Source organism: Micrasema longulum, unplaced genomic scaffold (genome assembly GCF_059751315.1).
Source record: "Micrasema longulum isolate JH-2025_06_02 unplaced genomic scaffold, ASM5975131v1 h1tg000117l, whole genome shotgun sequence".
NCBI lineage: Eukaryota > Metazoa > Arthropoda > Insecta > Trichoptera > Brachycentridae > Micrasema > Micrasema longulum.
In genome coordinates, this window is record NW_028277323.1 from 359702 (window position 1) to 379305 (window position 19604).

The 19604-nt window shown below is 32.6% G+C and overlaps 1 protein-coding gene across 3 annotated transcripts in view; it reads right to left on the reverse strand.

The window, feature by feature from the left end:
• Positions 1-3722: 3722 nt before the first annotated feature.
• LOC148284470 (uncharacterized) overlaps positions 3723-19604 on the reverse strand; it is a 341832-nt gene continuing 325950 nt past the window's right edge. For all 3 annotated transcript variants that reach the window (XM_088239925.1, XM_088239931.1, XM_088239917.1), the window contains one exon: positions 3723-6795. In XM_088239925.1, coding sequence (XP_088096051.1) covers positions 4774-6690 — 1917 coding nt within the window. In that variant the 5' untranslated portion in view covers positions 6691-6795 and the 3' untranslated portion in view covers positions 3723-4773. The remainder of the gene's footprint in view (positions 6796-19604) is intronic.

The window sequence follows — 19604 nt, forward strand, 5'->3', positions numbered from 1 at the left end:
AGTGTTTTCGACTTGATGGCTACTTTTAGATAAAAATCCTAAAAAAGAAAGTCGAAGGAAGTGGTTGACGTGTTCGTCTACAATTCTTGAGGTCCTGGGTTCGATTCCTGAGAGGGTCAACATTAAATATTTGTTTATACGGTGGTTAAACACGTCGACGCTTCACTGTCCCTGGACTGGTACCTGAAGTGTAAGACTGATCACCTTACCTTCGTGTAAAGGATGATCAAGGTACGCTGCATTTTCTGTTCCAATGCAATATCGAGTGCGGATGTCGAGAGAGGGGTATGATGATGATAAAAAGTAATATAATAAAAATCAATCAACCCTAAGTTTACAGAATCGTGAAGATTTATTATTATTATTATTATTAATCATCATTAAAATTTTTGCACATGCGGTAAATTGTAGATTAACGGGCTTATTACCAAACGGCAATTTCTTCCAACTGACCGATAAAATAAAAGTTTTATTTATATAAATCAGGGGTTCAAACTGTTAGTAGGGTCGCTGTGAGCAACATCTTGCTTGAGGGTGTGATTCTTTAAAATTCTGCGAACGCCCAGTTGCATTCCACCGGCAACACTACTGACTAGTCCAACTCGTCAGCGTCCACATCGCGAACCCTGGGCAATAAGATCACACCCGTAACAGTGTGATCACAGCAGATAACGAGAGAATAAAAGGCAAGTTTCTAGCGCCTCCAAACCAGAATCAATCTTAAGGGAAGGTAACCCCGGCAGAAAAATCCACCAGAGAAGGCAACAGGAAACCACTCTGGTCATATTTTCCCAGGAATCACTACAGCGAGTACATCAGTAAGCAGTTGTCCTGGTTTAAAAAGGCACGGTAATATAAAAATAGTGCGGTACAGAAATGCTTTTGCTGCGGTGATCGCCAACGTCGGGGGGACAACGCTCCGAAAAAGAAGATTATATAATTCAAGTTACGAAACATATTCAATAGACTTATTCCACCGCAACCGGCGGAAAATAGGCCAAAGGGGAGGAAATAAAACACACTTTGCATTAACACTTTGGTTATCATTATTAATAATACATAGTCACAATAAAGTTGAGAATACTACACGTGATAATAGGTACAAGAAGGATTTATAGTATAATAATATGAATTAACAACACTGAGAAAGCCATGGATGCGAAAAGGGTTCTTTAAATTTCATAGTAAACACGATACATTCATTTGATAAATTACATTAATATAATAAATATTTTACCGACCCGAAGTCTGTTTAAGGAAAATTGAAGACCTTGTTTTAAAAACAACAAATGACAAATTTTATCCATACTGTCTTTAATATTTGTCTACGAGCCTACACAATGTTTTTTTTTTAATGCTCGAAAATATGTGACATTCAAATTAACGAATTGATGAAGCTTAATTCACTATTTTTTCTAAAATATCTTATTTTATGGGTTTGTGAAATACATTTTTATGTTTTATTTGAATTATTTACTCAAAAAACAATCATTTTGGTAGGAAAACCTCTTGTTGAAGTTCATTGTAAAATTAAAGGGGACAAGTGAACTTTGAAAAAAAAACTCGTCTCGAAGATATCGCGAAAACGATGAAACCGGTCACTTTTACTCCAAACTTCGAAAATAAATTGGCAATTTAAAGTAAATTTTGCATAGTTTTGACTAAAGGCAATAAATGTCAAACGTAGTATTGATATTTCATTTAATATTTAATAACACGTAGGAATAATAATAATGTTTTAAAGGAAAATATATTACTTTCTTTCATTTACGATACGTATAATAACACCAGAAAACCGTGGTACCTAATCAGTTCAAACCAGTGTTTTTCAACCTGAGGGTCGCTACCCCCTAAGGTGTCGTGAAGCTTAGCTAAGAGGGTTGCGGGCCCAAGCAAGGCAAAAGTAAAAAGTAAAATATCGTTTACGCGTGCACGATACAATAATATTGTCTTGTCCCGGCTCCGCGGATAGCCTCGACCGCGCAGGACAGAACGCTGGGACAATACGAAAATGAAAAAATGAGAGAAAGCGAGTCACGAAAAATATGATTTATTTTATACCAAGGTGAAAAATTGTTGACGGTTTAATACAAGGTCTTCAATGTTACACAAGTTCATTTCTAGAGCGACTGCGTGTCCTAAAACGGGCTTCTAAGGATAGGCCCTCATAGACTTTTCACACAAAATGTATTTAATTATATTTAATCGTACTTAAATTTGGAAAATACACATTCGTAATATACCTAAGAATTGAATTCATCGTTAGCTTAATACATATTTTCCACTCAATTTCTTACGGGTATAAGTAAACTTAGAAAAATCAGTCAAAGCTCATTTTATAATAAAGAAAACTAAACGATAAAAGTAGTTAATAAATAAATACTAAGTGATGAAGGAAGGATTGAAAAATTAAAATAAACGTCTACACTACATAATCATATTTATATTGTAATGAATACTCGCAAAAACATGGCAACCTTACGTAAAAATAATCTAAAATTAACATTTATAATATATAAACATAATCACAGGTTAACATGCGGTTTGTCAGTAGTTTACAAACAGCATTTACAATCAATTCACACGTACAATACAATAAATTATATAAAAAAAGTATTCACCTAAGGAAAATACAATAATAATTGGCATTTTAACATTAAAATAAATTAATACAAATTGAAAATGATGTTATGGACAATAGTATTTTCAGTTGGCACTACCTCATTTAACCCGTAAATGTACGGTAATTATATGAATACACAATCAAGTTTTAATACAAATGAATGAAATAAAATAAGATTAGCATTTTCAATACAATACTACGCATTTGAGGGTTAAATAATGTTTGTCTATGGCAAAAGTAAGTTTTCATTGTGTCACTTGACAAAAGTGGGTATCCTACTCACGCACATAAATTTTCTCTTGGTATTTTATGAGAATACAAAACACTATGAACGCTTTTAAAATACAAATTGGTTTTTTTCTGCTGACTGTTGATTTCAACAACCAATTTAGTAAAAAGTATCATTTTCTGTTTTTTGTCATAATCTATGTGCCAGGCCACCGATTTAATAAATATCAAAACGCCTTTATAAATCTAGTTTTGATTTACAAATGTTTTCCCAATCCATATGGTTTTTCAAAAGTATGAAATTAAATTAATATTTATTACCTTTTGCTACTCAAGTACATAATTTAAAGGTTAAAAAATAAATTAATCTAATTGGGGCGTGTTAAAACAAACACGGCTATCTCCACCATTGCATTGCTCTGACATGAGTAAGAATGGCGATGGACAGAGAAACAAGAACCATTGACAACTGCAAAGGTTTCCGGTTTTAAATGGCAGTATCTCATACATTTTTGACTCAATGTTCAAGTTCCACAATAACAATAGCGGTCTGCTTTACGAAAACTATTATTTAAATCAAAATAAGTCAATAATTTACCAATTAATCGCAATTAAACAAGCTCAGAGAATAACTTTTTAAACTAAAATAAATTATTCTCGCGGTCTAGGAAAAGTACGAAAAAACATTTATTGCATATTACTCAAACGAAAAAAGTAGAGAATGCTGTCTTTGTTTTAACACGCATCAATTATTGTAATAATAGAATATTTTGTTTTGATTTGATTATATCGGCGATAAACGTTATCAGGGCAAGAAATTTAATTAAGAAAATATTATTTAAATATTATAATACGTGTAATTATGTTTTTTTTTGTATGCATTTTATAAAATATTTTCATTAAAATTTCATATTTTGTTCAATACAATTGATGGAATTGAAAAAAATTACCATGAATTTATAATGTTACATTGCATAATAAATAAAATTAAGAAGGATTTCGGAATAAGGTAGATTTACGCAATGGCAAATGAATTTCAGTTCATGTTTAAAATAATAAAAAAATAATTATTCAGGCTAATTGCTATTGATTTCTTCAATTTAGAAAATTAATATTAGCAATACTTTATGTACACACAGACAAAAGTTCAATACAAATTCATACACACTAAATGTTAAGCAAGATTACGCATTGTTGACAAGCAAAAAATCTAAAAAAATCTAGTTTATTATTTAATAATGTAAAGGTTTACATAATCTCAAATTTACACATAAGAATTATACTGTAATTATACTAATGTTTAGGGTTGGATTGGATTAAGTTAAGCTAGGTATTTTAGAAAAATATAGGAAAATTGGTGAATCACAAACATATGTATGCCGTAGCTCCATAAACTTTTTGATATTCAGATTACGTTTATAATAATACATAAAATAAAAACTCTGTAAATAGCCTACGATTAATTTAGGATTAAAAATATGTATAGATAAATAGGGTGTTTTGCTTATGAGTATTTTTTCGAAGCGATGAAATTCTTCGATTTGTCGGGAGTTCGGTCAAATTTTGCAGATTGAAATATTTGACTAATCTAATGCCACACACTACACATCAAGATTTCAAACATCGAATTGAACTAGTATTAGGGTAATTATGTGTGATTAGATATTTGTACGTAAAAATGATAAAAAATCATTTCACTGAACCGTCCATTCGATTTTAACCCAACTTCCAGATCTCACCCAGCTTCACATTTGGCTTCAGATTAAATAAAAATATACTAATATTTACACTTAAAATAAATGCTTGTACTGTCAAGATAATATATTACACATTTTTGGTTTGTTTAAGATAGAAATAATGAACTATTGTCCATACGTGGTAACATTGGAGTGCGAAATACACGAGTCGAGAAAGTAATCAATCTATCTTCCGTTGAACGCTTCCAGTATCCTTGACAACTCTTCGGACTCTCTGAAGTGCGGGTGTCTGCTTCGCTTGTAGTTCATGGATTCGTCTTGATACACCTGCCTACCTCCGAATACGTCATCCCTTCCTTGTCTGTAGTTGACGGGCGTGTGGCGGACGTTCAGTCTGCCTCCGGACTCTCGAGAGCTGGGGTAGAGGATCTGCTGGTGAGGGCGGTGGCGATCTTGTTCGAACCGGACGTCGTAGGGATATCGTTGCATGGAAGACATTCTAGACCATAAATCCATCAGGTTATGTTCTCCGGAAGGATTGTGGACGTTCCAACCGTAGGGCAACCAGTACGGCGGATTCCTGATGTTCGGATCTTGAAAGTTACGATCGTTGTTAAACTGAGATAGGGGTTGACTGCTGCCGTGATTTGGCAAGGCGGGACCTACGTTACCTCCCATGAACAAATTTCGCGGTGGCGGTACTTTCACGAAGTTCGGAGGGTACTGATAAAAGCTACTGGATGATGCTGTGTCACTATCAGTGCTAGAGGGAAATCTGACGTAGTCACTGGTCTTCTTGTGTATATTCACACTGTTGGTGGAGAACGGCCCTTCGGTATTTCTTGACACATCAGCGAGCCGACTAATGATTTTTATTTTTTCTTCCATATCGACCAATTTATCATCTTCCTTGTTGAGATCTGCAGAAACATTAGTGTCTAATAAACCAGTTAACTTCGAAGTCGGTGTATCCATCGTGGCATCATTGTGTTTGTCAGATTCAACAGTGAGTACTGCTTTTAAACCCTCGATTTGATTGACAAATAAACTGTTTGTATCGCTGTTATTTTTTACAGCAGTTAAATTGTTGACGGATATTTTATTCGAAATATTGCTAAGTGCATTTTTGTGCAATTCAGTTTTTTTTAACACGGTCGTACTTTCATCTGCTTCGATTAATATCGGCGAGTTTAGACCTTGGTGGTTGTTGTTATTTGAGAAGCTCGAGTCAACGATTGTGGTTTCAGATGGGGGAAATTCAACCGCAGGAGTTAATGTGGACGATTCAATTGAATCTTTTTTTCCGCTTTTAAGGTCCGTTTTAATATCCTGACCACTACCGACCTTTATCTTTTCTAATTCTTTAATTAGGTCGCTAGCCTCGTAATCTTTATCCGAAGTTACGTTTTCAAATTTTCCGTTCGTAGGCGCCAACAGAGTTATGCCTGTATTTGTCGAGTTCCGAAGAAGTATCGATACAGACCCTGCAGGAACTGAATTATTCGGCTGTAGAATTGATTCAGCTGCCGCAGGGGTGCTGTCAAGAAAAAACTGCTTTTTGTCATTGTATTCTGGAACTACCTCAGGAGACGACGTCGGTTTTTTCTCAGACTCGGGCAATTTCGTCGATGGATTTTGCTTTTTGAAAATCATGATTTCACCAGACGTGTCTGTGTCGTGTTTGGAACCGGAAGATTGGAGAGCTAATGGAATGCTGAACTGGAATGGTCCAGAAGCGTCGGTTGATTCCGTGTCTATATCGTAATCGTACGATTCATCTTGCCCTTCGGAAGTTTCTGTGGCAAACTGGGAATTGAGCTTTTGGAGCAGGAACTCCAGATGCGCGTTTTCGTCAACTTTTACTACTTTTACACATCGTCCCATTGAGTCGGGGCGGTAGCCTTCGGCGCAAGCGGGTAGGGATTCCGGCCCGAGGTGCGGTAGGACGAAGAGAGACTTGGTAGTGATGCGGCGAGGGGGCGCGGCTTGGCGGGATCCTTGCTGGAGCCAGGCGTCCCAGGCTAGGTCACTGGGAGAGTGCTCCAGGGGGCGCGAGGTCGGGGCACTCAGCACAACACCGACTCCGAACGCCGCGAAGATCAGCAGCCTCCCGATCATTACACTACTCCGCTTACTCTTCATTGCTAAGAAGAAGCTTCGAGGATGTGCCTCACATCCGTACAACTTACGCGAGGTCCTGAAGACTTTTATCTTTGGGAGCGGTAGGCGCAATCATTTGCATGACATCTGCGAACAAGAAAAAAAAAACATTAAAATATTTATAGTGTACCGTTCGATTGATGAAAATCATTGAAACAAAGAAGAAAACTGCCTGCATGAGAATTTTCACAGGCTTTTGACAACGATTTTCATTCAGAACAACATTTTCAGCATGTGAAATTACGTAATATTTATTATTGGAAATAATATTATTTCCACCCAGATATTAAACAACCTTGAAATGTAAGTTTTAAAATAATTTAACTAAGTATTTTGCGTGATTTTACACAAACTTGCTAAACATACCTTGTTAAATGATTGAACAAATTACAACAGAGATGGAGAATACCTTAAAGTAGGGAATATGGAAGTCTAGGCATTTACAGGGCTTATGACCTGTCATTGGCTGACCTTTATTGTTGTGAAAAGATTCGTTTGACTGAATTATTTCACATACTAGGCATCGCCTGAAAACAAATTTCCAATTTTCAAACGTCTTCTTGGCTCTTTAACTTCACTAAAATCAACAAATGGATGAATTTAAGAAATATGGACGTTCAAACATAGGCAAAATGGTGAATGTTACACAGTGTGTAAAGTGGCCACTTAAACCAGCCAATGACAGGTCATACGCCCTGTGAATGCCTAGACTTCCATATTCCCTACTTCAAGGTATTCTCCATCCCTGTTGTAATTTGTTAATCTTAATGACTCCAGAGGGGGAGAAACCCAGTCTTTTGTCTACTAACATTTGGACAAACTCAAATATTGAAAATGATTTAACTTGGAAAAATCCCAAAGTTAGGTAGGTAGTGCCTTAAATATTAATTTTAAAAGTTAAAAATATTCAGTAGGTATAATACATATCAACAGCTTTTTAAATTATTAAGACCTTTTATCTTATTATAGAGATCCTCAGACTGATCTGAAATTATAGATGTAATCTGGTCTCCCTTCTATGTAGGCCGGATAAATCTTATCAAATCGGTGCAACATCGTTTGCTAAGAAAAGTAGCATGGATGATTGGCCTCGAGAGGGGAGACTACGCTTACGGAGAAATGGAGTCAATGTTAAAAATTTCAAGTCTACAAAAACGTAGAAATAACACTGACTCCATATTTATGTTTAATTTGCTGAATGGATGTACCATCGTTACTGGAACAAGTGGCATTCAATGTTCCGATCCGCCGGTTGCGAAATAATAATATGCTGTTCCTCGATCAACATAGCACAAACTATGGCTTGCATGCACCAATGTCCCGATTGTGTCGTATTGTAAACTCGAGACAAGATCTGGACTTTTTTGGTGTAAGTCTTTAAAGATTTAAAAATTCACTAAGATAGACCATTAGCGTAGGTAGTAATTTTTATTTTTTTTGTACTAGCTTTAATTTTTTTTTATTGTCTTTTATTTTATTAGTGCCTGAATTTATTATAAGAAATTGTATTTACCATTGTTAAAATGGACTGCCTAAGGCCGTCAAATAAATAAATAAATATGATCAAAATGCATGCAAATGTTTGATTCAGAAAAGCCCGATTGTAATTATTACCTGTGTTAGAGCTTTGAGTTTAAAAATAAAATAATTGGAATAACTTCATATCAACTCAGTGACATGATAGCGAGCGAAGATAACTTGGTGAACCATAATGTCTAGACGCGGCGCTGAGTTCGAGCCTATTTTTACTTCAGTTTTATATTCTACCCCCGTGACGAGTGTCCACGCAAATTGGGACATCGCTCGTCAGCTACTGAGAAGCACTCGTACTGTTTAGTGGCGCAACTAGCCAGGTAGGATTTGGAAATTAATAATGTACCTACTTATATACCAGGGGCGTGCGTTTGCATTTGGATATACTCAAAACATTGTTAAAAAATCTTTCCTGTTTCTTTTTTTAAAATTTTGATTTCATAGACCGCGATTTAAATTGAATTTAATTCTACGGCTTTTATTATATCTTTCACTGTTAGTTAGGCGTTTTGTAGGAAGGGTTAATGTCGGATATTGTTATTCTTACACATATTGTGATTTGATTAAACTTTGATTGATGTTTCAACAGAGATAAAGAACATCTTTTAAAACGGGTAATAAACGATTAGGCATTAACAGGGCTGGTTTAAAATATCAGCCATTGACAGATTATAAAGCCTGTGCCAATACTAGTATACACATAAGTTGTTTATTATAAGTTCGAAATAAATTTTAGTCTAGTATTAAGAATAAATTATATAAAAACCGTATTATTGTGTTTATGACTGTAGATTTAAATAAATAAATAAATAAATAATTATGATACGTAAATTAGATGTTATTGAAAAATATTTTAAAAACTTCAAAAACATCAACAGATGGAAGCATTGAAGGAATATAGATGTCCAAATACGGGCAGAATGGTGAATGTATACAGTGTGTAAAGTGGCCACTTAAACCAGCCAATGACAGGTCATAAGCCCTGTAGATGCCAATAATTATATATTACCTTCTCTAAAATGTTCTTCATCTCTGTTGTAATGTGTTAATATCAACAGCTCCCCAGGGAGTTGAATCCAGTCCCTGTCTACAGAAATTTGGACAGACTCAAAATATTGCTGACAATATTGAGGTTAGGAACTCTCTAAATGCTTTAATTACCACTTCAAAAAAACTATCGGATTTTGGTTAATTCTTGTACAGCTGGAAGCTATTTCAGTTTGAATTCATTTATGTGATTTTGATATAAATATTAAATATCAATAAAATTAATTAGTTAATTAATAAATTAAAAACACCTAAATAAAACAGTTCTTACAGCCCGTGTGGAGTGATATGTAAAGTTATTTTATTGAATTTTTATTTAAACTATTGTGTTATTTTATATAATATCCCCTTATACCAGCAATTTTGATGATTGGGAATATTTCGTACAAATAAAATATGTTATATGTAATCTTGTTTAATCCCATTTAGTCCAATAACAAATATTCCTTACAAAAAATGAACTATTTTGTAGACTAGATATTATAATAATACTATGCTGTCTGTCCCTAAAATAAAAATACTCATCTGATGTTCTTATTTCCCGAAAACTTTTACGATTTACCAGTCCTGAAGATGTCTTCTTAGGCGAAAGTACTCGTTGGTCAAATAAAACAAAATATATAAATCTTAAACAAGGAATTTTATTTTTTTCCTTTTTATTATTGTAGTGGAATATCAATTGAGTATATAAATGTAAAATAAAATGGCCATCATTAGTTTGACTAGAGTATCTATCACCTACGAATCTAAATTTCAGTCAAGACAAAGTACACCTGTAAGAAACGCGAGTTAGTAGGGGTCACAAAAAAGGAATTTATCTACAAAAGGATAAATGAGGATAGAATATACCTACAATATATATATTTATTGATTTTGTGTTTATTTTGTAAAACTCCATATGTAATTTATAATATTAGAAATCAAACACTGATGTGTGTCTACTGAACACTTTATTTTATTTTTACAAATATAAAAACAAAAATTTTGTGACGATTGTTTCGCCTTGTTAGGGCATTTTCAAACGAATGTGAAGATTAGATAGATTGAATATCCTTATATAGTTATATAATTCAAGGTACTTAAGTAGAAAATAAAAATAATCTTATGAACTATAGCATGTACATTAATCATAATTGAGGGAAAAACCAATACTTAAGGGCGAGGCTAAGAGTTTAATAGGTAATGGGGAATTTAGGTATTTATATTTGAATTTCGGAAAAAATATAACAAAGTAAGTATTTATTGACATACATGTATGTATTGTGAGATAATTAATGAAGCTTTATAGTATTATAACTTTAGATAATTGTTGTAGAAAACATATCAAAAATATTATAATGGGTTGTTGTTCTTTTTAATTTTAAAACATGATTGAAATATTATGAAGAAATTTATATAAACATAAATATTTATTATACAATATTTATATTTTAAAGAATTTCTCTTTGAGAAAGTTGACAGCTTTAAATACTTGGGAGTTCACATAACTGAGGATGGAAGCATGCATAAAGAGCTCGCAACCCGCAAGGAATTGCTGGAGCAACTTTTAACACGATGCGTGTTGTCTGTAACTCTAGTCTATACTCAGTCAAAACGAAATGCCGATTATTTAACTCTTGTATAATGCCATTTCTTCTATATGGGTGCGAATCTTGGCACCTTACCAAAGCTCAAAACACCAAACTTCTGAGTTTTGAGAGTAAGTGCTTGAGAAGAATATTAGGTATAAGGTGGTTCGATTTTATAACTAACGTTGAAGTCCGAAAACGGACGCAGCAGCCTCCTATAACGACACGTGCTGCGCATGCCTCAGGAGAACCTAAACCCATGTTGCCTCTTCTTTAAACCTGCGGGATCACGCCGTCCTGGAAGGCCGCCAATGACGATCTTTAGACTTTATTCGGCGGAATTAAGGGGCGCTGGATTGACGTGGGAAGAAGCGAGAGTGCTGGCTGGTGATAGGGTCTCCTGGAGGCAACTGGTGATGTCCACATGCTCCACTTAGGAGCGGATGTGGAAAATGAAGAAGAAGAAAGAATTTCTTATCAAAATATATAAATGCAACTGTAACAGGATTCATCTATTAATTACGCGTCATGTAAGCGTGTACATAAAAGGACAAAGTGAAGAATAACAGTCTATTTAAATATGTTTAATAGTGGTGAAGATATCGTATAGGTTTGTTACGAAATTTTTGTTTTTATATTTGTAAAAATAAAATAAAATGTTCAGTAGACTCAAATCAGTGTTTGATTTCTAATATTATAAGTTGACATTATATATTACGTTCGCAGCCATCTTGAGTTTGCATCTGTTGTTTGGAATCCTCGACATACAATTTATATATCACAACTAGATAAAATACAGAATAGATTCCTTAAACTTCTGGATCGTAAATCTCTTACATATTTTGACTCGTATGAAGACTCTTCTTCCTTTCATAGTTTAACTTCCCTTACTAAACGTAGAAGTATTTCTGATCTGTCTTTCCTCTTCAAAATTTTAAACAATTTTATCGATAGTCCATATCTCTTGGAGCGTATTTCAATCAATTGTCCCGCAAAGTCAACACGACAAGTTCATTTTTTTAATAATTTATTGCCCAAAAAAATTATGTTCAAAACTCGTTTGTTTATCGTAGCTGCTCCAAATTTAATTTACTTTGTCCCCATTTAGATATTTTTAATACAAAATTTTGTGACTTCAAAAAAAAACTTTTTGAAACACTGTAAAATAAAACATTTGTCAGTGTGTAATAAGTTGATGTACCTTTAATTATGTTTATTTTATTATAATTTCAAAATTTTGAATTGGTCAACTATATTATGAAAATCCCTCTCTTCCACTCCTCCACTCTATTTCCTCATCTTTTTCAGAGCTCTTTTTTTTTCTCATGTCTTATATATTACATTATTTTTCTCTTCATTGTGTAACATGTTCTCTCATTATATTTGTGAAAAACTTTAACTGGATGTATGTACTATTTTTTATATTTTGTATTCTTATATAACAATTGTTGTTTTTCCTTAATAAATAAAAATAAATAAATATGTCGAATAGCGATAAGAGTGATGCGTATGAATGTGATATCCTGGGAATATGGGCAGGAACCGATGCACATGTCCCTGAAGAGTCGAGGGTATAGCTATACGAAAGATAAAAATGGTGAGGCGGAAACTAACAGGTTCTCTGTAGGGTTCCTTAGCCTGACCCGACACTTAGATAAGAAACAGGGACTCAAATACGTGATAAAACTTTATATGAACATTCATCGTTATAATTTGTAAATACGTCAGAATCGTTTACGCGTGGACGATACAATATATGACAATGTTGTCTAGTCCCAGCTCCGTGAACAGCCTCAACCGCGCAGGACAGGACGCTGGGACAATGCGAAAATTCGGCCGCAGACACGTGAGCGCTGCGAAAATGAATACACGACGGCGTTTGTTACGAGCGTTTTAACGAAAAATACCATTTATTTAACAAGTTACAACAGGGATGGAGAATTTGTTAATCTTAATGACCCCCGAGGGGGTGAAATCCAGTCTTTTGTCTATGAACATTTGGACAAACTCAAATATTGTACTATTTATTTGTAAATGTAAACCATTATCATGTATTGAAATGTAATTGCCTCGCTTGGAACGGGGTATGTGCCCTTGTTAGCTGGGAAAGTGAACATAAAATTGTATTTGTGATAAAATGTACAAATAAATAAATTTTGTTCAAGTTCAGCCCTACGGGAAATTGGATACAAAAAATATTTTCTTAGGCGCGTTAAAAATTAGAGTATTAAATTATTCGGCATATTTTCTTGAAAATGAACTTACAAATTACAACAGAGATGAAGAACATTCTAGAGAAGGTAATATAGAAGTCTAGGCATCTACAGGGCTTATGACCTGTCATTGGCTGGTATAAGAGTCCACTTTACTGCGTAACATTTACCATTCTCCATATTTATTTTACAGAAACAAACAGTCGACAATGATATAATAACATAAAAAAGATACGGTTTTAGGACAGACCAGCGAAGTTTCTAAATAAAAATCATAAATATTAAATTGTGGTACAACAAAAGGGTGTATTTGTATGAGAGTAAGTATATAGGTGTGTTTGTGTGTATGTTGGAGTAAGTGTTCAGGTGTGTGTAAGTGTCAGCATCATCAAATAGCAAGTGGGATCGTATCGCAGCCAGAAAGAATCAGTCTTAATTTATTTTTAAATAAATTAAGGAGCGTGTTTAATATATCAATATGTTCGAACATCCAAATTTCCTCAACTTTTGTGAAGTAAAAGAGCTGAAACCTTTAACTCCCTAGGAAGGAAATCCTGCCAGTCTGCAAACATTTGGACATACTCAAAACATTGTTGAGTTGTAAATAACTCACTATTAGAAAATGGAAATCAAGTTGGGGTAGAGGGGGGTTTGAACCTCGGGCCTCTGGCTCGTGAGTCCGAAACAGTAGCCACGGAACCACAATCTCTTTTCTTAATCCAATGAAGTGCATATTATGTACTTCTGGATTACCTTCTTTCAGCACAGGGATGCTAAGTTACCAGATTACAGAGAGCTCCTTCGGGCAGCTTTTCTCGTTCGGCAATGTTGGCACCGCCAAGGAGACTTACGAGTATGTCCATTAGAGTGGGCCGATAATGTATGAGGTTTTTTATTTTTTTAGACATCAAAATGAAAGGGGTCTAAAAAGTTGCATTTTGGATCACATTGAACGTAAAAAATATTTAAAAAAAAATCCCATTTTACTTTTGGCCCTCAACCGAGGTTTGAAGTTTATCACTGTCTGAACATTTTGTAATTTATCTATTTTAATAAAATTATTTCGTGTTGGTAAAGAAATAACTTAATCACATTGCAAATTCGAACGCGCTTTAAAACTACCGAAATGGAAAAAGTTTACACTCCGCGGAACTAATTCCGTCAAGCGCCTGGCTAATATTGACGAAAACAATGGCCTATTAAAACAATGCTACCTATTTATTACAAAACAAAGTGCAACTAACGCCCTTAGATGCTTATTTAATAAGATTTAATGCACATTATAACATTTAATTAGACTGATTTTCTTACTTAAATACGAAAAGACAGCCGGTTTACTCCAAATCATCGACTTTTTCGAAAACTTCAAGCTCTGGTTGAGGGCCAAAAGTAGTTTCGAATATTTTTTTTGATATTTTTTGCATTCTGAGTAATCCAAAATGCAACTTTTTAGACCCCCTTTGTTTTAAAATTCGGAAAAAAAAAATTATCGGCCCACGCTAATGTCCATAGATGCGGTGTGCGGTATGTGGTGGGCCAACTTTAAGGCGTTGGCACAGACCGTTTTTTCTTTCTACTCTTTAGTAATATCCTTTGGTATAATAATTATAAAATTGAATGTCTACCAAATCATCATAAAAATACCCAAGCCACAGCAAATTACGTATACGGAATTGTCATTTACAAATCAGGAAAAATTACCGTGTGAACTGGGTTAATATAACTTTAAATATAAACCGGATTTTAGAACCATGACGGGTTTTACAGTACTAAGTCATGGATATTTTAGACTAAACATTTTTGTATTTTTATTTTATTTATTGTTATAATTTTAATTTTTTTTAAATATAAATAAGAAGTAAAACAGGGTATTCAAAAAATAAAGAATAATTAAATAGCAATAAAATACAAACAGTAAGAATAGTAAACAAAAAATCTCACAAAGGCATGGTCTGTTCGTGGATATACAAGGAATGTTTATGAATTTTTTGCTCGGTTTAATATTTTTGTATGATATAAGAAAGAGAAAATAAAATATTCTGTAAAAGATTAGAAGGTACTTTTTTATTTTATAGTAATTAAAAATGAAACAAAAAATATATATTTTTTTTTTTAAAAAACATAAAAATATTCCTGATTATTAAAGGGAAACAAAATATATCATAGAAAAATAGAGTTAATATCTTTGGTTCGAATCCAGGATAGTGCGTGTTTTTTAAAAGAAGGAATAAAAGGAGGCATTAAAAAAGTGTTTTTACATTAGAAAATTACATGGTACCTGGACTGGTACCTGAAGGGTAAGACTGATCATCTTACTTTCATGAAACAAAAATTATCAAGAAACGCTGCGATCGGTGTACTAATGCAGTGCCCTATGCACCATTAGGTGCGAAAAGGGAATGATAATGATGATAAAAAAAAACAAATTTTCTAATAAAATATATTCCGTCTAAATTTGTTGCAGCAGAGAGAGAAAACAGTTTTGAGAAGTGAATATGGAAGGCTAAGCATTTGCAAGGCTTATGACCTGTTATTGACTGGTTTAAGTAGATGAATCTCACCAGTATAAAACTTATATGGAATATGGAAGTCTGAGCATTTACAAGGCTTATGACCTGTCATTGACTGGTTTAAGTAGATGAATCTCACCAGTTTGAATCTCACTTAAACCAGCCAATGACAGGTCATAAGCCTTGTAAATGCTTAGACTTCCATATTCCCTTCTCAAAAATGTTTTCCCTCTCTGTTGTAACAAATTCAGATCCCTAGGGAGGAAATCCAGACAGTCTGCAAATATTTGGACAGACTTAAAACATTGGTGTACTATTTTTCACTTTATAATATAATTGGCCATTGATTTTTGTTGCTGCTTTATGGTGAAGAGGTTAGTGAATAAGGCTAGCGTAAAAGAGGTCCGGTTCGAATCCCGAGAAGTACCCGCATCCTTTTTTATTAAGTTCTTTACGACTTATAAAAAGTGATCTCAAAATTGCAATATTTTTATTTTATTTTATTGAAGTATACGGCACTTTATTTATTTATTTATTTATTTAATTAATTAATTAATTTATTTTATTAGGTGAACAAACAGTATGCAACATATATTGCTAATTTATTTGTATATTAGTGTAAGAAACTCATGCACACACCAAAAAAATTGTTAACACTTAATACAATAATTTAAATTATGTTTAATATAATAAATGTAAAAGAAACGAAATGAAAAAATATGTACTAAATATATATAATATATGTATATGTACCAATATGTAATAAATATGTAAAAATACGCACTTAGTGCCTTTTTCACATTAATTCAATATACATTAAAATACATACATGTAAGTGGAATTTTAAGTACAATATAGTATTTAAAGAAATGAAAACTTAACAGTTTTTTACAAATTAAGAAGTAAAAATAATCGAAAATTACATAACTAGTTATAAAAATATTGATAAAAAAGAAAATATTTGGTTATCGTAATATTATAAACTTGTAAAAAAAAAAACAAGAAAGCCATACATATTTTTAAAGAAATTAAACAATTTCAAATAACACTAAACGATAGAAAAATAGTTAAACGTATTATTATTTAAAACTACTACTTATGTAGCTAGTATAAAAATACATAAAAATAAATACTGATATAAAAAAATGATAAAGAGAAATATTATGTTCTTATAAAATAAAATCAAGAAAAGAAAAGAAATAAGAAAAAAAAAACATTAATAATGAAATTTAAACAATACTTAATTATAATTTTAAAAAAGTGTTATCTAGAACTATTAGATACTAGCTCCTCCTATCCATAAAATACAGGAGAAGGGCCGTCTTGTCTGTACTAAACTTCACATGCAATGAGTCACTAACGCCTTGGTACTTATTGCCTAGGGCGTGAAGTCTATTGATGACTGCATTTTTACCATATGAAGTCGAAGAATTGTTGCCACAGTATTGGTAGGTTTGCCGAATTGTCTTTTTTGGTACATTAAAATTAATTAGTGATAAAATTGCAGGGGTAACAAACATATAATGAATTATTTTATATTAATTTAGTAAGTCGGTTAAATTCTTAGATCGCTTAATCTTAATAAATTCCAATTATCCAATAACCAATTATAATCTAAAAATTCCATACTAAAACGGACTTTAAAATTAATAAATTGCAAGAACTTATTTTAGACTTTTTCGATGCAATATTGGTGCGCCTAGAATAACGAGGAGCCCAGATTGTCGAGTTGTACTTTAAATATTTAGGTTAACAATCAAATTTCAACCAAAAACTTATTTAAAAAAAAAGACGTTGTGTTGAGATTGCTTGATCGCAAATACTATTATTATGCCCAGAAACAATAAAATATATTATTTGGGTTACGTAAATTTGATTCAATTGTGTATTATTATAAATGTTATAATATTTGCGAAACCGCGAACGATTTCAAAGAAGAATTGCTGGACTATTTCTTAATAGCAAATCGATGCACCGCCAGCGAGTAATAAATATTACAGAAATCATTCAAGTTATTCTCCGCGGCCCGTTACCTTCGATACTATTGTAAATGTAAGTGTGTAATAATATAATATCAACATTACCAAATATTATAACTATCTAAATTATGAAAGTTTTCTTTTTATTTATTTTTTATTGAAATACATAAGTACAGGCAAAACTTACAGTAAATTAGTATACAATCAGTACAGACTACGTACAGACACTTTGTTGTCTTAGTAAATACAAAAATCCCACTAAGTCGTTTTTCGTGGCTCGTTGGATAGTTTATTTATTTATTTATTTAACACTTTATATACATGTACAATATATATACATATAAGGGCGGGTATATTGCCTTAAGGCAATTTATTCCTACCTAACCAAACCGTCCTGTTTGAGAAAATTATAAATACATGAACATATTGAATCTTACAATTTTACACAAAAAATAATAGGAATAAGAATACCATCCCTATTATAATAGTGGAATAAGAAAAGAATTCCCATCCTTATTCTACCACTATACCTTAGCGTAACTTTATACAAGGTTTATAAGTAAGGCCCCTAGGGTTAGTTGAAATAATAAAAAATATAATGAACGATATGGCAGAATGGTGAATGTTACACAGTGTGTAATGTGGCCACTTAAACCAGTCAATGACAGGTCATAAGCCCCGTAACTACCTAGACTTCTATATTTCCTTCTCAAAAAGATTTTCCCTCTCTGTTGAAATAAATTTAAATATGAATAACTCCCTAGGGAGGAAATCCAGCCAGTCTGCAAGCATTTGGACATACTCAAACATTGTTGAAGGTTTATCTAATGACCTGTCGATTGGTTTAAATAAAAAAAATGGAATACTTTTATATTTATCAAATTATTTATTTATTTATATATACGACCAATGGGTATTTTTATGGACTCATTTATGAATAGAAAATTATTATAAAAAAAGTAGAAAGACTCAATGGTATATAGTTGACTTTGTGAGAGTGGAAGCGGGAGAGAGGTGTTTATAATTTAATTTGATTCAGTGATCGTTTGAAAGAAGACAACTTGCTATCAAAGAAATTAAGACTGGTATGTTTGTTGGCAGACCTAAGAATTCTGGGCATAGGGGAATGTAAACCATAGTTAGTTCTATGGTTATCGGTATGAAAGAGTAAGTTTTGTCTGAGGTTTCTAGTTGGGATATTTAATTTTATTGAGCTCAGTGGTTCAGGCGCATCAAAGAGTGAGTTGAGAATTTTAAATAGGACTGTAAGGTCGGATTTATTTCAATGGTCTTGAAGAGAAGATATAAGTATGACAAAGTGTCAAAAAAAATTAAACCGCTCTCACTTAAAGTTAAAGAAAATCACATGTGTCGTTGTTTTACGATCCCGGCGATGGGTATATAACAAGATGTCTATGAACAATCAATATAAAATATGAAAAAAGGCCTTCCCTAAAAATAACTGATTTAATTTCAGTAAGAATAAAAGTTAATAAATATTTATAAATCACATTAAAAAAAGTATACAGTTGTTTTCTAGAATAATTGACTTTCTGTGATATTTTCATTAAAAAATGTGAAAAACGAGCGTTTAAGACGAGTTAGCTTTGAAAACAAATTGGAACAAGCTTTTTCCATTCCAGTTAATGACTTATTTAACACAAGTCTTGATGAAAATTCGATTAGTTACAAAGAACTAGCATTTTATCAATTAAAGGTACAAAAACTAATTGTCTTAGCGATTAGTACAACATTTTATTTTCCAATTGAATTGATCAAGTAAGTTTAAAGGTGCAGAAAATGCGATAGTTAAATCAAATAAAAAGATTCAGCAGACGTACCTACGTAATTGAATTCAATCAGAAATTTAAGAATTTTGATCAAACTCGAGAAGTTTTTAAAATAATCTGATTTGGACATACTAATAGTAATTAGATTTTTAATATTTTAATGTTTCTCGTTTATACAAGCTTTTGCTAATGTTTTATTTTTCTGTAATTCTAAAGTGTTACTTCATTTTAAAATAATGTCGTCTCTACTTGAATT